The sequence below is a fragment of the Ochotona curzoniae genome, unplaced genomic scaffold, assembly GCF_017591425.1.
Source record: "Ochotona curzoniae isolate NIBS_2020 unplaced genomic scaffold, NIBS_Ocur_1.0 scaffold_4953, whole genome shotgun sequence".
Classification (NCBI taxonomy): Eukaryota; Metazoa; Chordata; class Mammalia; order Lagomorpha; family Ochotonidae; genus Ochotona; species Ochotona curzoniae.
In genome coordinates this window covers 3,917,772-3,942,566 of record NW_024467127.1, presented here as the reverse complement: position 1 = coordinate 3,942,566, position 24,795 = coordinate 3,917,772, and the positions used below count along the sequence as shown (strand labels likewise).

Below are 24,795 nucleotides of genomic sequence, written 5' to 3'. Positions count from 1 at the left end.
ATTAGTGAGTTGTCTTGTGCTAGTACATCACCTGGTGAGGAGTGGTTTGTTATATAACAACTCTTAGAAATCATTGTCACTTAGAAAGCTGCTACCTATCAAGCTGATGTGTCGTTTTTCATTCTGTGTGCTATAACTCAAATTTCTAATATCTGGAAAACCTTGAGGTGTTTGGTTGGTCTCATGTCTCCAGAAATAAAAGCTGTGGCTCTGAGATGGCTAGTGGTTGGGTTAAGGGCATCTGACTGGAGCGTGAACTTGAAAGCCCAGCAAAATCCAAGCACACTGACTTGCTGACCACTGGCTTTTTGAGTCATGGTGGCAGGGGGCCCTGGTGGTGAAGTTCACACTGAGCAACCACTGCGAGAGGACACTGTAGAAACCCCTCAAGAATCTCTCAGATCATAGCACCATAGCATAGAGTTTCTTTTTTGCTAAATTTAACCTGGTCAGAGTTCTGCTTTTCCCTTTCCAACCCCCAACCCCAGGCACCTTCCAAGGTTTTGCTTACTAACGACACGTTACTTTGTTCTGTTTTAATGAATGTCAGCAACTCACTGACATGCTGTGATATGTGTTAATGAGACCTCAATAAGTAGAGTGAAGAGTGTCTTGTAAGAGCAGAAGAACAGGCAGGACAGAAGATGGAGGTGGTTAGGGCAGAGGTGGGAATCACTCAGTGAACGGCACCAGCAGCATCCATAGACATCTGAATTCAGCAGGAAGGAAATGAGAGCATTGAAACTTGAATGAATAGTGCTCTCCTGGTGAATGTGCAAAGGAGCACCCCTGCAATAGAACCCACCAGCCTAGGGGAATCCTAACAGACAGGTCTTCTCTCCAGCAGCTGCTTTAGGTGGAGTTAAGTGTAAGAAAGCAAGCCCTGGAGAAAGAACAGGGTTAGGTTGGGCTGTGTGGGCTGTGGGAAGGGAGTCACCTTTGCATAAGTATATTAGAATTCTGGGGCCAACATTGTATTGTAATGGATTAAGTCAGCACCCAGGTCACTCGCATCCATTTGGGCACTGTTTAAGTCCTGGTTGCTTCACGTCTGATCCAACTTTCTACTAATAAGCCTAGGAAAGAAGCAAATGATGGCTCAAGTCCTTGGGCCACTACACCCATGTGGGAGACCTAGAGGATGCTTCTGGCTCATGGTTTGAGTTTGGCCAAGCCCCGGCCATTATATGACCATTAGAGGACTGAGTCAGCAGATACAAAATCTTCTCATGGACTCTTTCTCTCTGCAACTCTGCCTTTACAATAAATTAAATAAACTTTTAAAAAGAATATCAGGATGCCAAGTAAGGGAAAACAGGGAAACCTCCCAACCGTGCCACTTATTTGACAGTCCAAGGTCTGAACTAGGCTGTCTAAATTGGGAACTCTCTTGTTTAACTTCTAGAACCTTTTTTTTAATGTATTTCAGAACTGTGTACAGAAATATTTATTGGATTTTAGTAACTGATTTCTGGTTCTTGCCCTTAGTATATCCTTGTATAAAATGATATGGCAGAAAATAGAAGAGGATGTCTAGTGTTAATTCTAGTCATTTGATGATCCCAAGAGAGGAAATATATCATTTTTTTCTTAAATAACAGAATATGTTTAAGTGATATTTATTTATTTGTTTTAGTTGTGAAATCCTATATCTTCAGGCCCCATTTTAGCCATTGATTCTTTCTCTGCACCTGAGAAATTATTTTATTAAATGGTGCTGAATTCATAGATGGAAAAGACGGGATGGCTTCTGCTGGTTGTGACTGTACTTCTCTGCGTTTGGTCGTGCCTTTGGTGAGACAGGTCGTGGCCGTTCCAGGATTCATTGCTATTGCATTATGGCTGATCATTACTTTCACTGTTTCACAAAGAATATTAGCAAAGTTTAACCTGAACCATTCTGGGTATAGAATGATTTTTCTCTTACTTATCAAAATATTTGGGTTCTGAGCCTGAATTATTTCACTTAACTTAATGTCCTTCTGCTTCCTCCATATTGTCACAAGTGATAGGATTTCCTTACTTTTAGTACTGAATAGTGGCCTATTGTGTATATATAGATTAGACTGCTGTTACTGATTCATCCATTGGTGGATTTCTATCTTGTTTCCATGTTAGGTAATGAGTGGACTAATTACCTTTTAAACTGCAATTTACACATTCAAACACACAATAACATCATAACATCACCTGCAATGCTGTACCTAATCAATATTTGCAGTCTTGTCAATTAAAATAATTACTTTTGGAAAACCTGCTAGAAATGATCATTTGCTCCCCAAAGTATCTTCTTACATATTGGCTTTCACGTTGTGCCACTTTATTTTTTTTAAAGATTTATTTATTTTATTGCAAAGTCAGATGTACAGAGAGGAGGAGAGACAGAGAGGAAGATCTTTCATTAGATGATTCACTCTCCAAGTGGCCGCAACGGCCAGTACTGCACGGATCAGGATCCAGGAACTTCTTTCCGTGTCTACCACGCGGGTGCAGGGTCCCAAGGCTTTGGGCCATCCTCGACTGCTTTCCCAGGCTCAAGCAGGGAGCTGGATGGGAAATGGAGCTGCCGGGATTAGAACCGGCGTCCATATGGGATCCCAGTGTGTTCAAGGTGAGGACCTTAACCATTATGCCTGGTCCAACACCATTTTATTTCTAAATGTGCATTAACCAAGTCTAGGACCTTGCCTTTAAAATATGTGCCTGATTTCCTTCTTGAGAGAGACTTCATAAGACAGTGCTAGACAACTCTTGGATCCAACGAGTTAAGGTATTGGTAGCTTTCTCATGCATTTCGTTCCTTGATGCCTCAGACTTCCTTTGATTCAGACAAAACCTTCACCTATGCAACTCACAGTTCTGGATTCTGGATGCAGTCATGGTGCCTCATACCAGGAATACCCTGAGATGTGGCTCCAATCCTGAAACCATGGCAAAGAAAAATCACCTTAGGGCACACCTAGGCTGGGTCCCTTATTAGAAACGAATTCTGTGTAATCTATACTGGGTGAGCTTATCACTCACTAATCCATTTATAAATTCTACTGCTTACTGAGCTTTTGTCATAACCTCTCCCCAAGCAGATAGAAATGATGGAACATATATGTGGATTTTTGCTCCCTCTTTAATTTTCAACATAACCGTAGCAATATAGACATGATCAGCACCTTGAGTCGGAGAAAACATGGTTTGTATATTTTAGGTTCTTCTTGCACTTGTTGTTGACTGAGCAGATGAATAAATGAATGAAGGAATGGAAGGAATGATGGGCAGGGGTGGTGATTTCCTTTTATCTCAAACTCTATAACTGATTAAAAATGGCATTAGTTATTATAGTTATTGTCTACTGTTTAATTTTTCCTTATGTTGTACATTTTGGGGTAGTTTGACAGTGGCTTACATATTTTCAAGTTTCTATGTTACTTTTAAAAATACTTAAGGATAGAGACTGAGACACAGAGAGACTCATCATTTTGAGTCACTTCCTAATTTCCTATACAGGACAAAATTGGGCCATGCAGAGTCCAGGAGCCAAAACCTCAAACTGGATCTTCCTCATGGGTGGCAGAGATATAATACCTCGAGTCATCTCCTGCTGCCTTCCAAGATGGGCATTCGCAGGAAGTGCTTCATCACGCCAGAGTGAAATACGGCTGCCCCAGGATGCATTTCCAACACTACAGGAGATGCCTGCCTCAAAATTTTTACATAGTAGATTTTATCATGTATCTTACTAGAAAAAGTGAAAGATGTGGAAAAGAATGAGAACTTATAGGTGCATGTTAAAAATTCGAAACCATAGTGTCACAACGTTAGTTTGTAGAACTGTACATGGAGTTAGACAGATGCTGTTTTGTAAAGAATAGCATTAAAGAGGAGTTTTTCTTTTCATTTTTATTTGAGGATGCCACCATTCTGTCATCTATTCTGGAAAATTACTTATATGAATAGATTATAATCTGTAGGCTCTGGAAAACAAAACATCTATGAAATGCATTTTTTGTGCTTTTAAGAAAAAAATGAAAGATGCAGATTGTACTTCCTATTGCATTACTTATCTTTTGAGCTCTACACATACATTGTAGCTTGGCTGTCAGTTAATCTTATTATTTGAGCAATTGCAACGGTGTTGGAAATAGAACTCAAATTAAAATCAAGATAAAGATTTTGCAGATATGTTTTTCATGCAACATTGTGACTTGGAGTATTTTACCCAAAATATAAGGATCTAAGAAGTGCCATGGGATCTTGATCTCTGCTTCATTTTGCTTCCTTGCAAGTTAGAGACAATGAAACACAGATTAATGGTGCTCTCACATCTTGGGGTTAGCTCCCCGCAATGCTAAAAAAAACCCTCAAGACTGAATCAGAATAGAGCCAGGAGTCAAGCCTAAATCCTCGTCTCTCCAAGATGACATGAGACTATGTACTTACCTATGCATCAAGCATAATATTGACTGTGGCCATAAGCTATTGACTTTGGTAATACAACAATATCAAAATAATGATATTGTCAGTATTTAAAAGTAAGCTAACCAAGTCACATGCATGATCCCAGGTGATATGTAGGATAAATACATGTGCATATACAATGTTATCATGTATATTGAAGCAAATAACTTCAGTGCATATCAGTCTCTCCCAGTGAACATGCTTTCCCACCAGTCACCTCCCAACATTAGTGAACACCATCACATAGGAAGTTCAAGTCTGAAAAATATGCACCTTTGGGGTGAAACACAATTACAGTCTCCCTGCCTGTAAGTAGGTTTTGCCTTCCCCTGCATCATTCCAACTGTTTTGAAATGCTTCAGTCATTTCTGTCACTTGCATATTGAATTAAATCAAGTCTTCTAAAGATCAGCCCACCAGCATGAATAAACATGCAGGTTTCCCATAATGGACAGCTGACCATCAGCTGAACAGAGGCCTTATGTGGAGTGCATTGTCCACTGGCATCCATATGCTTTATTGATTTAACTAAGAAGTTAAAATATATTGTCAAGATCTGAAATGTGAAAATCTTAATGTATGAAGATTCTGAATTCATGATTGCTTTAGTTATCTCTTTAATGGCATCCACTGCCTTACTTTGAACAGGGGTATCTGGTAATCTCCACCCCTTAACACACACACACACACACACTCACACATACACACACTTAAAGTGTGTGTCACACTCTTGCCTGGCCCAAAGAAGCACATGAGTTTGTATTTGTTTTTGTTTCACTAAACACCATTAGAAAGGTTTTCTGGTTTTTTTTTTTTTTTTTTTTGCTTAAGTTGTAAGATATAATTTCTTGGCCATGTGCATTGCCTCATCATATAAAATCTGATTTTATTCAGTGCTGTTTTTATTCTTAGAGTGCTATTTGTGTACCTTAGCATTTTGACATTAGGACATCAAAATGATGCAAAAAAGGTGCCATGGACCATTAGAGGGGCACCAGTCAGTACTGACAGACAGACATTAAAGTCTGCCATTTTTACCTTAGGATGAAAATGGAGAAAAAACAAAATCCAGTAGCATTTCAGAATTACAATCAAAGAGAATCTGGATTCGGTTTTCATTCCACTTTGATGTGTTTAAAAAAATATTAGAATAAGAAGTCTCAAATATATGTCTTTCACAACTTCTGGATGACCTCTGAATATAGACAGTCAAATGAGAGATCCTGTAGAATCCATCTCTTTAGATGTTTGGTGGATAGCTCTGTGGAAATATTCACACAGGTGATATTTTCTTTACTGATATCCAAGATGAGTTAATATGAGTTTTTGTACATGTCTGAGGAGCTGGGTACCAAATCTTAAAGCTTCATTTACTGCATGCGCTGTGCAGTGTGTAATCTCTCATACAACATCACAGCAGAATGCAGGAAAATGATTTGACTGAGCAGGGTCTGCAGAGGGGTATGAGAACAAGGAAGGGACATAAAATAGAAATCATCATTGCCTTTTCTTTTAGTGTTTGGCTCAGCTCCGAGACACAGTGCTAAGTAACTACACACAATCTCACGGTATCTTCCCCATAATGCTCTGAAACAGATGCTAACTTTCTTGTAAAACAATTATAGGGATACCTCACAGATAAAATTATTTACCCAAGTTATCACAAGGAGGATGGAGACCTTCAGTTCCACCACCAATGTACATGCTTCTAAGGCTCTTCCATTTAGGAAGTGGAGACTCCAAAATGTGACATAGTCCCTGACCTTCAATGGTGTGAGCTCACACATGCTATCTTGTCTCTATGGGTCTCCTGTTCCCCATTTTAAATTGGGATAATTCCATCATGTGTATATGGAAATTGTATATGTAGGAGAAAAGAAAGAAAAAAACCCAGCTCTACTTCATCACATATCTGTTAAAATCAACAATACGTTCAATACCACTAATGTTTACTCTTGGTCAAACTCATGATTCCTAACATAAGTCCAAAAATACAATTAAAAAACAAGCAAAACACAATGGCTTTACTCCATGTTTTTGGACCAGTCTTGTGAAAACTTGACTACTAAATTCCTTATCTGTGTAATTAAGAACAGCACCAAGATCTTTAAAGTTCAGAGAACAGTGAGACCACACAGCCTGCCAACACCATAATACTTTGTTTTTAACCTAGATCTGAGAAGTGGATAAGAAGCAGCTGAAGCTGGTAAAAACCCATTCGCATGAGGCAGAGACACACCCTTAAAGTGATCTTCATGCAGGGTTTATGATGGCTACTTCACGTTATCTAAACGGTAGCCCATCTCCTCTTTCTATTTATATATTTATCTTGGTGTGGTAAATTTACAGAGCTAATGAGAGACACAGAGAAAGATCTTCCACACCAGTGGATTAATTTCCCCAACTGACCACAACAGCTGAGGCTGAGTTATTCTGGAGCCTGGAGTCAAGAGTCAGAAACTTCTTCCCAATATCCCGTGTGTACGCAGGCTCCCAGGTCTTTGGACCATTCTCATCTGCTTTTACAGGCCAAAAGCAGTGAGCTAGGTCAGATGTGGAGCAGCCAGAATACAAAGCAGTCCCATATGGGATGTCAGAGCTTGCAGGCTGGGGATTAGCCAGTTGAGCCTTTGTGCCAGCCTCTAGCCCATCTCTTGAGGGGTAAGACAGGAGGTCTGTAATGTCACATTGGCAATGCATCCAGCAGGTCAGATACTCTTAGTCACAGGGAGCTTTGCAAACCCATTCAGGAAATATAAAATTCATTTGTGTTTTGAAGTCAGTTGCAGGTATGGTAACTGGAATTACAGCCTTTCACACATATTGATGAGAGAAAGGCCTTCTGTTACCCCTCTCAGACAGCCAAGTCATTATTCAAAAGGGGATCTTCGCAGAGTCCTTGAATCACCCACATTTCATCCTCTTTTTTATTCTTTCAATCTTGTGTTTTGCAGGATAAATTATACTGGGTTTCTTTCCTTCAAAGACCACTTGCCTGTTGCTCAGATAATTATCGCTGATACCAACAGATCAGATCCAGAAGCTGTTTGGCGAGTTGGTCCCTTGCGTTGCTATGGTGACCGTGAGTATAACATTGAAGCATGTTTTCTGAATCACATGAGCACAAGATGTTTCTTCTCCCCATTTCCTGGCAGTGTGCCCTAGTCTTGAGACCAATCCATGTGCCCCAGGCATCCACACCCCATGGAAAATGCTGACCGATGCTGAAGGATTTTCTGATTTTCAGGACACTTGTGGAATGCAGTCACGTTTGACACAGAAGCCTCTTACCTCCAGTTCTCTGCCTTCCATGCGGAATTCAGTGCTGACATTTCCTTCTTCTTTAAAACCACGGCTTTATCTGGAGTTTTTCTGGAAAATCTTGGCATGAAAGACTTCATCCGACTTGAAATAAGCTGTAAGTGCCGTGAGTTACAAACCTAACATCACCAGTTATCAGAACACATTTAACTACTGTCTTTACCATCATCAACTAGCGCAAACATGTACCATCAAATTAGTTTCACTGGAGCTTGGTCGAAGTTGCAGAGAGAATCTCATGTTGAACTGAGACTCTACTGTTGGGTTCCATTCACAAGACATTGCCCTCTATGACCACGGAGGCTGAAGTTTGCTGTTAGATTCCCTCTCTCTTTCAGTATAAATTGATATTTTCTGTTTGGATTGAAGCCACTGACCATGACTCAATAATGACATGAGTGTGTGGGATGACCTTGAAAGTAGGATCTGAGCAACATGAATTGTGAAGCTTCAGAGAAAGAGACAAAAATCCCTGACAAGAAGAGGTGGTTGAGTCGTTTGCATACGACAACAATAAGTCAAGACACAGCTAGGGGCGACTCTTGCAGTATAGCACAACAAGTACATGGAAGGACACCTTCTCAGCAGATAGTTTCATCTCATTTTACTCTGGGGATGGAAGCTACTAATGGGAGGTAGCTCTTACGGTTTTAGTGTGAAATTACAAGCCCTTATACCTAACTTGCCCAGGCCTGAAAGTGCAGAATCCAGTGCCAAGCATCTCATAATATGTATATAGTAGCCTCAAAATAAATTTTATAAAAATTAATCCCCTACTTTTTTTTTAAAGATTTATTTTTATTATTTTTTTTTATTGGAAAGGCAGATATACAGAGAGGAGAGACAGAGAGGAAGATCTTCTGTCCGATGATTCACTCCCCAAGTGAGCGCAACGGGCCGATGCTATGCCGATCCGAAGCCAGGAGCCTCTTCCGGGTCTCCCACACTGGTGCAGGGTCCCAAAGCTTTGGGCTGTCCTCGACTGCTTTCCCAGGCCACAGGCAGGGAGCTGGAAGGGAAGCGGGGCTGCCGGGATAGAACCGGCACCCATATGGGATCCCAGGCGTGCAAGCTGAGGACCTTAACCACTTGTGCCACCGCGCCGGGCCCAGTCCCCTACTTTTTGATTCATTAAAGCAGCAGCAAATGCTATGGTATGTTGCCACAATGTAATGATTGATGATTTAGTGTTAATTACATGTTAATGTCCAAAGTGCTTGTACTATGTTATAATTAATTTTGTCTTTTGGCTTGCAGAAAACAGACAAGGTGCATTTGATGTAAATTGGTATTAAATTAAAAATAAACTAAAATCTACAGGTGTCATTTATTTGGTATGTTCTTCACGAATAAATTGGTGAGGATGACTTTCCAAATCAACCAAATTTTGCAACAAAGCTTCATATTTCCCAAGTTTTATTATTAATATCTGAAAGAAAGGAAGGCAAAATGTGTTTAAAATCTTGTGTTTCTTACATTAGGGAAATATAGCTGCATTGATATTTTGCATTTTGGCATATAAAAATCATTCACAGCATTCTCTGTAGCTGCTTGGAGAGGAAATGACCTTGTAACAGGTGCAGTGGCTCAGAATAGCTTTTAGTGTCGTCCCCATACCTGTGTTTGAGTAGTAGTTTCCAAGGTGGATTGATCCAAATTACTGAAAAAGCAACAGCAGGATTTCTTAAAAATTTCATTCCATTTCCTTCTGGGTCACTTATAAGGGATGACATTTCCTTCTATGTCACCCAGGTGACATAGGCCTTGGGTGGACTTTCCAGTTGGGCAGCAAGATGGGAACGTGAGTGTTTTCTGCTTCTATTCTGACACCTGATAAGCTATTCAAGTCCACTACTAGTCCTTGCTCTGGGAGAGCTGTAGCCCGTGGCTAAGGGGCTGCCTCTTTATTATTTGATTCCCCAGTCAATACCTTGATGTGTAAATCATTGGAGCCCCTGTGAAAAAATTAGTTTTCCTGAACAGTGAAGATTGCAGATGGTTCACCCAAGCAAGCCTCTATGCTCTGAAATGGGGCCAATTCTCTCTATAACCCAATCAGGAATTAAGATGTTGGTAGTATTCTAAAGTAGATCTCTGGAATTGCTAGAAAGATGATGGCAGACACGAGAAATAAGTTGCAATTTTCGGAAGTGACTTTCATGGATAAAATTTACAATTTCAAAGAAATACCTTATCTTATTCTATAAGTGATTGAGTTTTAATCTTTCTCTTTCTAATTTTAAAGCTCTGGCTGATTTCTAACAATATTAGTTTGAAGGGGCTTTTTATCTCTTTCAGTATGAATTAGCTGGAGTTAAAAAGATATTTCCTGAATTGTTTAGTGAATAATGAGAGAGAGAGAGAGAGAGAGAGAGAAACAAAGAAAGAAACAATGAAACAAAGAAAGAAACAAAAAGATTAAATTTTTGGATTCCAGAAATATCATACTAAGTATGTTATCAAATGTGGTATTAACTTGGATGCGTTATAGTCAGAACCTAAGAGAACAGTTAAAATTAAAGCTAATTATAAAGAAATGTTGCCAAGATTTTATGTGATTACTCTAATTAAACACTATACTAAATGTCCAACAATCATTTTCTTATCTTTTTTTTTTTCAAACAATCCTGTAACTAACATATTTGCAATGTGATTTTCAGTGCTCAATTCTTCTTTCAATGTTGATAGAGAATGTGACCCCAAAGAGGGCAGGTGGAATCAAGGTCACAGGACTCGAAAGGGCTGGAATCCAGATCCAGCCTCCTTTCCTGCCTTGCAGCGCAGTCTTAGGAATCAAGAATATTGAAGGCTGAAGAGGAGAGAGTACTGTTTTTTCCAAATGTTCAGACATAGGTCATCCAGGAAAATTCTGTAATTTTGTTCAGGACTTGGATTTTTTTTTTCTGGAAATTCAATCCATAATTGCCATCAGATTCTCAAACTATGACCCCACAAGGATTTTTAACTTGGTATTTTTCATTTTATAGGTGCATACATGGAAAGCTAGAAAGAATAACTTGCCAAATTGTGATTCTTTTTAAAACATGTATAATTTATTTTAATTGTTTGAAAAGAAGAGGGACAGAGACAGCGATATAAATGTCACAGAATGAGATTTGCTATTTCCTGGTTCCTCTCCATATGACGCCAAGGGCCAGGGTTTGTCCAGGCCAAAAGCAGGATGTTATAGCTGAATCTCCAACTCCCAAGTGGATAGCAGAGACCCAAGCACTTCAGACTTCACTTCTGCATCCCAAGGTGCACACTGGCAGGAAGCTGGAACTGGAAGCAGTGGCACTCAAACCCAGGCATGTCCTCGTCAGATGTTAGGAATCTAGTGTCATCTTAATAGCTGAGCCAAATATTTTCTCAAACCCTGCAACTATTTATTCCATGCACAGGTCCCGAGTTTTCCCCCCACTGACTTAGGCAAAAGCTTGAAGATTCAGAAATAGAGATTAGCTTGTTTTTCAGGATGCTCAGGTCCAGTACTGGGAAGAGTGCTGAGTAGGCAAGTAGAGATTTCTAGTAGGCACCCTAGCCAAGGTCATGAGGAAAGCTACACAGAAAGATTCATGACAAGGTGACTTGTCATTTTCAAGGAGCTCCTTGTAGACACTGTCTCGGTAGTATAACTCGGTAGTATTCCTTTACTAGGTCATTTTCTCAAGAACAACCTGAAAGCTTATCTTCTTTCACTCATCTGTGAATTCAGAATCAAGAGTACAAATTGGCTCTAATCTATTAAGTTCCATTAATTAACTACAAGTAATGCACTGAAGAATTCACTCCTCAGCTTTATTTTGATCTATGAAGAAGTAGCTGCAGAAATGGTATTCATCAGACACTTCCATGAAAGAGAGACTGGACACTAAACTGATGGTGGACATGCTGCCTTCCCTGGGTTTCCTGGGTCCTGGTCCAGGACCACTGGGCTAAGTCTGCCTCTCCAGCTGCTAGGCGTTGGATTATGTTTGCATTAAGTGCCTCACCACGATGTCACCAGTCCATGATACATTAGCTCTGTTGTTTAATATCTCCCAGGCATCTATATTATACATTTAAAAAAATCTTTTTTCCAAGGAAATTGCATGGGTTTCCAGATGTGAAAAAGCTGAGTTTTGGAGTGGGTGGCCAGTTGGCCTAGTGGCTATTATCATATTAGTTAAGCTGCCCACATCCTCCCACAGGCATTCTGGGCTCACCTTCTGATTGCACCTTTCCGCACATGTGCAGCCTGGAAGCATCAGATGCTGACTTCAGTGAAGAAGCCTTGCCATCCAGGATATCTGGATGATACTCCCAGCTTTGGCATGGCACAGTCTAGTTGATGTGGCTGTTTGGACAGGCAAATGGCAAATGGGAGCTCTCTCTTTCTCTGTGCCTCATAAAAAAAAAGTTTGAAAGAAGTAATAACTCTACATTACAAAGTAATTAGAAGCAAGTTCTTTGGAGACAAAGCACTTGTGTTTAAATCCTGACTCCAGACAGCCTCACTAGAGTCTTCTTAGATTCCTCTACCTGCATCCCTTGTCTGTAAATTAGCACCCAACTTTTGAACTTGTAGTCAAGTGTTAGTGAGTTGATCCACAGAAAATGCCTTTGTTGATTCATGAAGGTTCATGGTTCATGGTAAGCACGCAACATTTTCGAAGTGTTTATGAACCATCTTTTTAAAAACTCACAAAAATGTATATTGGGTAATCTCTGTGTGAATTTAAAATCCATTTGCATCATCATAAATATATCTGCTTACTCTACTTTCTGCAAATATTCTGAAGCACCCTTATTCTATTGCACTTTTTTTTTTAAGATTTATTTATTTGTTTTTCATTGGAAAGGCAGATATACAGAGAGGAGGAGAGACAGAGAGGAAGATCTTCCGTCCGATGACTCACTCCCCAAGTGACCGCAATGGCTGCTGCTGTGCAGACCAGGAGCCAGGAGCCAGGAGCCAGGAGCCAGGAACTTCTTCTGGGTCTCCCAGGCGGGTGCAGGGTCCCAAGGCTTTGGGCCATTTTCGACTGCTTTGCCAGGCCACAAGCAGAGAGCTGGATGGGAAGTGGGGCTGCCGGGATTGGAACTGGTGCCCATATGGGATCCCGGCGCGTTCAAGGTGAGGACTTTAGCTGCTAGGCCACGGCACTGGGCCCTACTGTATTGCACTTCTGAGTCTCCTTCATTTCTAGGAACAAGACTATCCAACTAAGCTAATATCTTGGCATATATGTAGAAATATTGAAAGGAGATTGAGCTGTTACATTTCATATGTACAGTATGGCAATCCATTAGTGAACAAAAGCTTGATTGAGAGCTTCCTTTATGGAACGGTTGTCAGTAAGTGCTTGGTCTGTATTTCATGTGGCTGTTTGCCTAGAGTTTTCAGACTCGTTGGGTTGGGGGGGCTGATGCTGAAATAAGCTCATACAACAGGGTATCTGCTGGGTAGACCTTAAAAGTCATTGGAATAGGTTTTTCAGGAAGGCAATTATCCAATCCTTTAATACTCCTCCCCAAAAGATGCACTGTTCTTTCCCTGAGTTCTGCAGAGAGAAGTAAATGTGAGGTCAGTAATATTGCTTGTAAGGCTGCAAGTTTTTATTGGCGTTCTGATCAGAAGCAGCACATGTATCAAAGGTCACTTTTGATTTAGTCCTATAATTTGTTTTTTTGTGAGCCAATACTTTCCCTTTAATGCATGGGATTTAAAGCCAAAGCCAGTGTACTTGTGCTGACAGCCCATGTGATATGGGAATAGTACCAGCTTACTCAGTGAGCACACACTACTTGCAAGGCAGAGTTGTAAAACTCTGAGAATATGTGCATAACCAACCTGATGATGAAATACTGTTTTCACTTCCAATTTATGGATAAGAAGACTCAGGCGTAGTGAGGGTTTTTTTATTTGTTTGTTTGTTTTGTTTCTTCAAAGGGCCTTATGTTTCAAAGCACTTAAGAAGTCACATTTCAGTCCCCAACCTGTGACCTCTCCTTAAGCTGAGGAATCAGCTAAAATGGATGTGATTCCAGCTCACACAATTAGCAAGTTTGCATTTGGAGGCTCTCTATCCTAGTTGGTTTTCTGACAGAATGTAAAGCTTGGGGCTGGGAGAGGTTTAGTCTTTGATGTCTGTAGTAATTTAGGTTGTGTACTTACTGGCTCAGTAAGCCAAAAGCACATTTTCTGTCTGGGGAATAGAGAAGAGGGAGCAATTGCAAAGCATTGAGCAGGAAATGAAAGTATGGCACACGGAAGCCCTAGTCACAGTGACTGATGGGCCAACCTTCATTTATAGTTAACGTACAAATTCTTCCTAACTTAGGGAACTGTGTGATGAATGATCTGTAAGTTAGCTTGTAGCATAAAGGTGCAAAATGATCAAGAGCCAGGCCTTTGAAGTCAGATTTTCTAAATGTCTTGGAGATGCTGAGCAAACTCGTTCTCTGAACTTCAATTTTCTCCTTCATAAAATAGAATTAATGATTTTTTTTTATCATGACATTATTGTGAGGTTGAAACAAGAGAATCTACTGTAATTGCCTAGCATCATGTCTAGTATAAAACTGATTGTCCTTATTGGACTGCCTTTCCCATCTGTCCTTCTTTTTCAAGATTTACTTATTTTTATTGGAATGTCAGATATACAGAAAGGGGGAAAGAAAGAGGGGAAGATCTTCCAGTTGCTGATTCACTCCTCAAGTGGCTGCAATGGCCAGAGCTGAGCCAATCCAAAGCCAGGAACCCGGAGCCTCTTCCAAGTGTCCCATGTGGGTGCAGGGTCCCAAGGCTTTGGTCCATTCTTGACTGCTTTCCCAGGCCACAAGCAGGGAGCTGGATGGGAAGCAGGGCTGCTGGGATTACAACCGGTGTTCATATGGTATCCCAGCACGTGCAAGGCGAAGATTTCAGCTGCTACCGGGCCCCTTCTCATCTGTGTGTTTTTATAGTTACAGCACCATCTCCATACCATTATTCATCATCATTACCACAAGCACCGTCACCATCGTTATCTGTTATATCACCATTTCCACCTGTTACACCTTCATTACCACAAACACTGTCACTCCCACCACCATTAGCATTCCTGCCGCCATCCGAGAACCACCAATAGAGTCCTCATCATTCTTTCCTCATCATTAGAATTACATCTGTCCACCTGACTGCTGTGATTTGTAAGACAGTATAGATAGGCAGAGTCATTTATGATAGGAGACCACGATAAAGATGCGATCGGAACTTAAGTACAGCTGCTTTCTGCTCTATCTTCATGGGCAAGGCAGCTTGCTTTTAAATCTTTTTATTCATGTAGATGGAATAAATTGTTGTAATACATGTGTTTATGAAATATCAAAGAGGATATTCCTGCAGCTCTCAGGGCATGAGTTTCTTCACAACAGAGAAGGAGTTGTGTAGCTGGCCCCAGGATTTCAGCTGTCTGGGAAAATACCTTGGAAGGCAGAGGAGACCCAAAAGCATCATGCTTAGATCTCAAATCTCTGTATCCTACATTTTAAGAGTAAAATCGATTGTGAGCACACACACATCACTCATATTTATTATTTTATGGTTATTACCACTAGTTCTTACTTCGGTACTAATCTCCATCATGAAGTGGGCTTGCAACAATTTCTCCCACCAGTTCCGATGTCTGTGCCATCTACACACTGATTGATCCCCTCTGCCTCTTCCTGTTCTCCCCTTGGTTTCAGCTCCTTCCGAGGTTACCTTTGCCATCGATGTTGGGAATGGTCCTCTGGAGCTCATCGTTCAGTCCCCTTCTCCTCTGAATGACAACCAGTGGCACCATGTCCAGGCTGAGAGGAACCTCAAGGAGACCTCACTGAAGGTGGACAACCTGCCCAGGAACACCAGAGAGACCATGGAGGGTGGCCATTTCCCACTGCAGCTCAACGGCCAGTTGCTTGTAGGTAGGAGACATCTTAAGGCACCTGTTGTGTGTGTGAGTACAAGACCACAATCTGGGTGCAAGGAGAATGCTCCTCTAGTTTAGGCCTGGGGAATGATTGGAATATGTCGCAGAGTTCTTACGATCATAAAACTGATACTGTATATTCTTTGATGTAGCACAGCTGTACAAGCTCATGCTCACTATCCACTAATTTTGGCTGATCTCAGGTTCTTTTGCTATCTTTTCTTCTTATGGACAGTATCTTCACATCTTCAGGTCCTGCTTTGGATCATCATCAATAAAACTCAATAGCTGTTCTTAGGAATTGACTCTACATACTTCAGGAGGTACAGAGTGAGAAAGAGGAGGTGATAGCCAGAGACACCTCTGCCATCATCTAGTTCACTTCCCAAATGACCCAATCAGTCAGGGTTTGGCCAGTCCAGAGCCTTGGGCCCATAAATCCATGCTAGTTTGACCAGACCCCAAGCATTTGGGCCTCCTTCCACTGTTTCCCCTAGGCATGCTAATAGGAACCTGGATGAGAAGTGGAACAGTCAGGACTTGAACCAACACTCTGACATAGGGTATTGCATTTTCGTTGCCTGACCTGTTGCTCACCGTGCTGGCTCCTAAACTTCTGTTTTAATTCTGTTTTCCATACAGAATTTGGAAACACCCTTATGTTTGTTATTCAGGAAACATGTTGTTAAAATATAGGACTTTACTGATGTAAATGCAGTGTGATATTACTAAAATGTACGTTTGTGTTTATCTGCTGAGATACAGTTTGGCCTCAGAGGGGCCATTCAATCAGAGCAGGGCATTACTCAGCAAGGCAGTCAACTGGCATCACTGCTAGGGATTCCGTTGTCTACTGAGCGCCAAACACAGGCTGCGTTCACACTGGCACGTGGCAGGCTCACATGCTGATGCTTCAGTGAATGGGTGGCATTGTCACCATCACACATTGAGAGCATCGCCCCTCCTCCCTGCTACTGTGGCTATTGGTTGAGGATGAGGTAAGAGAAAAGTAAAACTCATTGTTCATCATTCAATGTCAGAGGAAGAGATCAATGTGACCCGTGCTGGAAAAATCAGCAGGCTGCGATTGTGATGGGAAAATGGAGATCCTGGTAGATGATCTTTCCAGCCCTGGAGATGGTTGTCCTACATACACACACACACACACACACACACACACACACACACACACACACACACACACAATGCTATTGCCCTTGTGCAAAATGTCTTCTGTATTTATCTGCCATGGATTATTTCCAAATACACTGTAATTACACATTTGAAATCTTTGTGAAGATGGGAGCTTGTGAGACTCATTTGTAGAACTTTACTTGCTTGTTAGTATATTTTTTTCTTTCATGGACCCATTAGCATCTCCAACTTGTCGATGCTATTTGTGCCAATATAAGCTGATGTTATTCCAGACTCACATTACTCTGGGGAAAACACTAGTTCTACTTGATTACTCTTGACATTTGAAGCTTTGCTTCTCCTTTCCCCAAAATCTGCTCCTGCTCCCTGGCTGGTTGGAAAGGCGCATTCTTGTTTTCAGAGGGAGCACATTGTACTCAGCAATCTCTGTGCTGAGGCTGGGCAGGCGCAGTACACACGTTCATGTTGTGCTGCAACACTTCAAACTCATGGCATACACAGTTACACACACGGGCGCACTGGCGTAGTCTTTGTGGAGTAGGAGCTTTGTCAGTGGCTTGTGAGAATTAATTTCCTGATGCATAGTTTTTCAGGGAAGCTGCTGTCCCAAATATATCTTATAACACATATACTGTCCACCACGATAAGACGCTTGAAAAATTATCTACCTTATCCATCAACTAAAGTGACTGTGTATGGAGGCTGATACTTTTTTTTTTAATGGATGACCAAATGAAGATAAATAATGCTTTTCAACCTTATGTGTTCTGTTGAGCAAGCCTAGTGCATCCAAGTTTATAGTTTCAAATTCAAATAATATCTAGAAGTAATTTTCTTCTTTTTTTAAGATTTATTTTTATTATTATTTTTTTTTTTATTGGAAAGGTGGATATACAGAGAGGAGAGACAGAGAGGAAGGTCTTCCGTCCGATGATTCACTCCCCAAGTGAACACAACGGCCGATGCTATGCCGGTCCGAAGCCAGGAGCCTCTTCTGGGTCTCCCACACGGGTGCAGGGTCCCAAAGCTTTGGGCTGTCCTCAACTGCTTTCCCGGGCCACAGGCAGGGAGCTGGAAGGGAAGCGGGGCTGCCAGGATAGAACCGGCGCCCATATGGGATCCTGGGCGTGCAAGGCGAGGACTTTAACCACTTGCGCCACCGCGCCGGGCCCCGTAATTTTCTTTTTTTATTTATTTTTTATTGAAAAATGAGATATACAGAGAGGAGGAGAGACAGAGAGGAAGCTCTTCCATCCGATGATTCATTCCCCAAGAGACCGCAACGGCCAGAGCTGGACCAGGAAACCGGACCCTCCTCCAGGTCTCCCACACAGGTGCAGGTCCCAAGGCTTTGAACCATTCTCTGCTCTTTTCCCAGGCCACAAGCAGGGAACTGAATGGCAAGCAGGACTGCCGGGATTAGACCTGGCACCCAGATGGGATCCTAGAACGTTCAACATGAGGACGTTAGCCATTAGGCTGTCATGCCAGGTCCCAAGTAATTTTCTTAGGAAAAAGAAAGAAAAAATACAGACTTCTAATGTTCCCCATAAAATTACATATTGGAAATTTCACTGAGTCCTTTTCAAGGCTGGTAGGGGAACCAAGAGCACCAGCAGCAGTTCCCATTTGTGCTTTCATTCAGTTGTTGTGGAAATGCCCTTCTGAGAGTTCTGGTTCCACAAAATGGATGATGAAGAAAGACCTAGTTTGTCATGCATCTTCCACCCCTCATCCCACTGTTCTCTGACATTCGGTCACTATCCAATGTAACGGTTGTAGAGATGGTTATTTCAACTTTCATAATCAGGAAGTGGAACAATAGAACTACCCATTCAGCAAAATCGGGCCTCTTCCTGGAGACACTGAAAGTTGAATGTCTTTAATTTATCCCCATAGCCCTCTTCAGTAGTTGCTGACTCTGTACCCCAATATTTAACCAAAGGTTTTGAAATGTTTATTACAATCTTTTTCACTTCAGCTGCACCTCGTTTCATCATACAGTGGTCTCCGTGGGAATCATAATGGGCAATTTATAATGGAATTTTCTTTTTCTTCCTAGGTATTTTTTTTCCTATTTACAAAATACAACAAGGGTGATGCTGTCTTCTTATTCTCTTCTTGTATAACATTAATATAAAGAGAATAATTTCATACATTTCATAAACACAGTTCTTTCATTTTAAAAAATATTTATTTGTTTATTAATTGGAAAATCAGAAAGAGAGAGACCTCCTCACTGGTCCATTCATCAAATTTATTCAAAACCAGGAACTTCCAGGCCAAGTCAGAATCCAAGAATTCCATGTGGAACTCCGATATGCGGAACAGGTACCCAAGCACACAGGCCTTCTTCAGCTACTTTCCCAGGCACATAGCAGACCGATAAATTGAGAAGAGACAATGACATCCTAATTGACTGCTTTACTCACTGTACCGCAGCACCCATAACAGCAGCCTTCTATGTATTTATCTCCTTACTTTATTCATTTATTCTTAAACATCACCTTCTTCATGATTTCTGTCAAAGAATGGGTGTTCAGTTGTTCTGAGAATGCAGAGAGAAATGTAGGTGAGTTCCCATATTTAGTTTCCAAAAGAATGTCAGGAGTCAAAATTAATAATGCCACTTTATTTTTACCATTTGTTTAGTGTTATTATTATTATTATTATTTAGTTGAAAGGAAGAAAAGGAAGTCTGTATTTGGTTTTTTCTTTTTCCTAAAGGAAGAAAAGGAGACACACAGAGAGAAAGAATGACTCTGCCGTGCAATGGTTCAGTCTCCATTATTGTAGCATTGAATGTCTAGGGCCAGGAAACCATGGTTCTGCAGCTTCTTCCAGATCTCCCACAAGCACGCTGGAATCCAGGCTCTTGAGAAATTTTTTGATGTTTTCCCAGGTGCCTTCACAGGGAGCAGCAGGTTCTCAAACTGGTGCTCAGATTGGATGCCAATACTTGAGGCAAAATTTAATGTGCTTTGCCACAAAGCTGGCCCTTCTGACTGTCTTTTAAAGGAGAAATGTAATATGAATTCATTTTCCCTCACAGCCTATGGAGACAGATCCTGTGATTTAGATCACATGGAAACTCTTTGTGGGAACCAGTGATTTGATCCTCCTGGAACTTCCGGTTGTCCACATTTATAACTCAAGAAACCAAATTTACAAAACCACCACTGACTTGGAGACGGAATTAAAATGATTAGAAAAGGTACAATATAGATCATTCTGGACAATGAAATGATATCCCTGAAGATTCAAGGGCCCGATGTGAGGGATGCCAGAGCCACAGGAAGTTGCGTGTGCCTTTCTCAAAGCCAAGGTGCTGTTGCACTAAAGTGACAGGGTCACACTGAGCAGCCACAACGGAAGCTCCAGTTCTGAAGGGACAAATCCATCAAGGGTTCCTGAAGCTGTCATGTACCTTGGGGCTTTCTGAACTTTTCAGGTCTCTGGCTACAAAGAGGATGAGCCGGAGAAGGAGGTGAGAAAACCCTTGAGCACAGAGAACGTAGTCCTAACCTCCCCCAAAAGTGTCGGTGATAGATCGACCCTGTGTTCTCGTCCTGTCAGCAAGTTTCTTCTCATCGTGGAAGAAAGGAGTTTGGATTCAAATCCATTTTGATAAAGAAGTAATGTTGGTAAGGAAGTAATTTTGTCAGAGGAGTAAAATGCCTGCTGTCTGAATTTAGCTTCTAGTTTCATCTGGAAAGTCATAGGCTAAGCAGACGTACTCACCTGTCTGCTTAGTGTGGAGGGGCTGAGGGCCATGCAGTGGACATAGGCATTGGCTGTGCAGGTCCACCTTAATGAAAGGACTTGGTACCCCAAGGCTGGGAGTGCTCCTGGCAAAGGGCATTCACATGCCTGCCCGCTCAGGACCTCCTCAGCTGCAGGCCAACAGGTGGCCAACATCATGTCCTTCTCAAAGGGCTCAGGAACCAATTTTTCTAATCCTGACTATGCCTGTTTCTACTTCTTTATCCATGGGTCCACACGTTTTCTCTGCATCTGGAAGTGAGATACCCCTAGTTTGGGGCATTCTGATCAGGTGCTCTGAGCCTCAGACCTCCATAAATATGTTTTTTTTTTTTTTCTTCCAGGGAAATCAACTCTGTCACTTTTTTTGTCCACTTATATGCTTGACGACTAAGTCACACCTAGTAAATGGGCCAGACACCTTGTATTCTTCACTTTTGCTAGAAGAAGACTCACACTAACCAAATAGATGAAAAGTTATTATAATCCACCATGGAAAGTGACTGCAAAATACAAGAAATGAAAACAAAACCGAACATTTGCCTGCCTCAGGCCTCCTTTCCTTATTGCTCATTATCTGTAGGAAATAAATACGCATTCCTGTCTGATCTGCGTCTGTGTCTAACTGCTTCATCTTGAGGGTGCAAGGAGATTTCTCCACCAAAACTGACACAGGGGAAAACATTTAGAAATGGTCTCTTTGACAAGTTGAGGTTCACTTTTCAGAACTGAACATGCCGACACTGTGGAGTTTGATCACTGCTTCAAATAAGGCACTTCAGCTTACCTCTTGGCAGTGCCTCGTCTCCACCTTTAGACACAGCATGACGAGTCTGGCTGGTGACCTGGTGTGGTTTTGAAAAGGTTGTCAGTCCTCCATCCCAGGCCATCTCACCATCCTTGCTTCTGATCCTTTTGTTACCAGAATGTCTGAAATTATTTGAATCATATTCATTCCTTCATTCACTTAATTTGAAAAACCCAGGTGCGGATTGAGAGGTCTCCACATAGCCTGGTTTATTTCCCGAATCAATGCCTGGAAAACCTGCTGCTGAGCCAGGCTGAAGCCAGAAGTCAAAGAATCAGTCACGGGCTCCTATATGAATCCCAGTCATTCTAGTACTTGAAATATATGATGTATTGCCTCGCAGGGCATTTATTAGCATGAAGAGCCAACCCAGAAGTCTAATCAGGATCTCTACACCGAAATCCTTTTTTTCCCCCAGAAACTCTTGAGTCTCTTCTAATATGCAATCATGTTTCTTTATTATATATATGTGTGTGTGTGTGTGTGTGTGTGTGTGTGTGTGTGTATGTACACATACACATGTATACACACATACATAAATTATATATCTACCTGAATGAGGTACTTAGAAAGAGAGGAGAGGGATCTTTCAATCACTAAGTCACTTCCTCAGTGGCCACAATGGGCAGGGATGCATTGGTCTGAGGCTGGGAGCCAGGAGCTTCTTCCAGGTTGCCCACGTGGAAGCAGGAGACTAAAGCCTTGGGCTGTCCTCTGCTGCTTTCACAGGCCTTTTTTTGGCAGTGAGTTGGGTCAAATGTGGCAAAGCTAAGACACAAACCAATGCCCATATGTGATTACTGCTGGTGCAGGCGGATAATTAGCATGCTGTACCACTGCACTGAGCCCAGCAGTTTGTCTCCTTGTTTTACATCTATAGTCTCCTGTAAGATAATTTAAATGATCTTGTGTCATGTTTCAATGGCAACCCATTTTATGAGAATAGAGTAGGCTCATATTTGGTAATGTAGAATAAGGAATTAGAAATGAATGCTCTGACAGGTACTAGGGATGCAGAAAATAAATGCAAGAAAGCCTTGCCTTTGATTTCTTCCCTTCTGCCTTCTCCTTTCCATCAGCACTTTCCATAGACATCAAACGCTTACATGTCCTTTTCACACCCGTAGTGTACACATACCTAATGAAGCCTTGTTTTTGCAAATGACCAAACCACAATATGTTTCCATCAAATGCATTAGATAGCAACTGCAGGATGAGTTATGTTGCACAGGGAATACCAATTTTAAGTGAGAAACAGAGTTGCCATTTGGAAGAGTGACTGTGTCACCTACAGGATTTGAAATAGAGTGTATGTTTGAAGTGTAGCCTTCTACTGAGCACTTTGCCATCTCTCAGGATTCCCAGTGCTGCATGGACTCCCGCCATGCAACTTCAGTCAACGTCTTGGCTGGTTCTTTCTTACTGTGTATTTTTCCTGGTGTTAGAGGATTAGGGGTAGCCTGCTGGATCCTGTGTTTTCAGTGGAAATGAAAGACTTGGAAAGTTCTGGTTCTACTCCTTTTTCAAGCCTTTACTTTCAACCAATAATGGGTTATGGTGCTAATCTGCATTAGGAATATATACCTTATCTTCCTAAGGGTAATTCCATTTGATTTGTGACAGAGACATAGAATAAGAGTCAGAGATGTCCCCACCTGCCACTTTGATCTCACAGATGCCTGCAGCAGCCAGAACTGGACCAGGGCAAAGCCAGGAGCTGGGATCTAACCCAGGTGTCTGTGCTGTGCTGCTTGACCCTTAGGAAGTGATTCTGCTATTGTAATCCTGAAAGCATTCTCCTAGTTTTGTTCAAAAGAACTTGGAGATCTGGATTTTCACTGTTAAATCCTTTGAAGCGCAGAATTACATGGAAATTATGGCTTCTCTCCCATTAGCTGAAGCAGTGGAAGTTCCTGGTCTAGAGCTACATGCATTTCCCCGCCCCCCCCCCCAGGCTCTTTGGTTTTCTAACTCACAGTACAAATTGGCAGTGTTACAGAAAGGTAATGTAAGGTAAGGTAATGTTACCAAAAGGTAAAGTTCAAATCAATGGCTCCTAAATACTAAACTTCCCTTGTCTTGTTTCTTGCCCTCAGGAGGAACATCATCGAGACAGAAAGGTTTCCAAGGATGTATCCGCTCTTTACATGTGAATGGACAGAAACTGGACCTGGAGGAGAGAGCCAAGGACACATCTGGGGTCAGGCCCGGGTGCCCTGGCCACTGCAGCAGCTATGGCAGCCTCTGTCACAACGGGGGCAGGTGTGTAGAGAAGCACAGTGGCTTCCTGTGTGACTGCACCAGCTCACCGTATGAAGGGCCCTTTTGCAACAAAGGTATGCCCGACATGTAGTAAAATATTAATACTATGCATTTAGAAAGCAGAGTAAAAGATAGAGAAAGGAAGAGATTTTATTTACTGATTGACAGACCAAATTGTTGCCCACAGTGGCCAAGGCTGAGTCAGGTCAATTCTGGGAGCCTGGATCACTGCCTGGGTCTTCCATTGGAGTAAAAGGGGCCCAAGTGGTTGGGTCATCTTTTTTGCTTGCACAGGGAGCAGGATCAAAAAAAAAAAAAAGCAGGTGAGACTTGAACAAACTCTCCAATATGACACACTAGCATTGCAGGCAGTGGCTTAATGTACTACTGTATCGTGATGTTGGTGCCAGGCACTTCTGTTGTTCCCTTATATAAATGTTATAATTGTTGCATGCTATTCAGGCAGCGATCAGGCCACATGACACCCACTGCCTTGGAGGCCCTCGGCAGTTACTCTGTTTCCCTTGGTTCAGACTCAACATAATTGCACAGACTCATTACTTTTATATGAAGATGCAGCTAAACCAGGCGGATAATTACAGCACAGCAAACTCTTGCAGGCAGTGAAGGCACCTGAGAGCTAGAAGGGATGGACTCTCAAGTCTGTTGTATTTGTGAATAATAGTAATATTCTCTATTCTGTTCCTTAATCTAAAGATGTCATCAAAGGATCATAATATCTAACTTTGGAAGAATCTTGAAGGTGCTAAATCCATCTAGTTGTTTTTTTTTTCAAGAAATATAAGTATGATAATAAAAACAACATTGAATGCCCAGTTAAACCTCCCTCTTCTACAGATGTTCCCCAAGACTTATTTTACTTCTGCTTATTACTTTTTTAAAGATTTAATTATTTTTATTTCAAAGTCAGATGTGTATAGAGGAGGAGAGACAGAGGAAGATCTTCTGTCCATTGATTCACTCCCCAAGTGGCTGCAGTGGCCAGAGCTGCGCTGATCCAAAGCCAGGAGTATCTTCTACGTCTCCTACACAGGTGCAGGGTCCCAAGGCTTTGTCCATCTTTTACTGCTTTCTCAGACC

At 41.6% G+C, this 24,795-nt stretch overlaps 1 protein-coding gene across 1 annotated transcript in view; it reads left to right on the top strand.

Moving 5' to 3' along the window:
* Positions 1 to 24,795, top strand: part of LOC121150356 (contactin-associated protein-like 5) — a 298,680-nt gene that overhangs the window by 210,495 nt on the left and 63,390 nt on the right. Inside the window, exons 15-18 of the mRNA XM_040971200.1 lie at positions 7,407 to 7,534; positions 7,700 to 7,870; positions 15,484 to 15,702; positions 23,529 to 23,768. Coding sequence (XP_040827134.1) covers positions 7,407 to 7,534; positions 7,700 to 7,870; positions 15,484 to 15,702; positions 23,529 to 23,768 — 758 coding nt within the window. The remainder of the gene's footprint in view (positions 1 to 7,406; positions 7,535 to 7,699; positions 7,871 to 15,483; positions 15,703 to 23,528; positions 23,769 to 24,795) is intronic.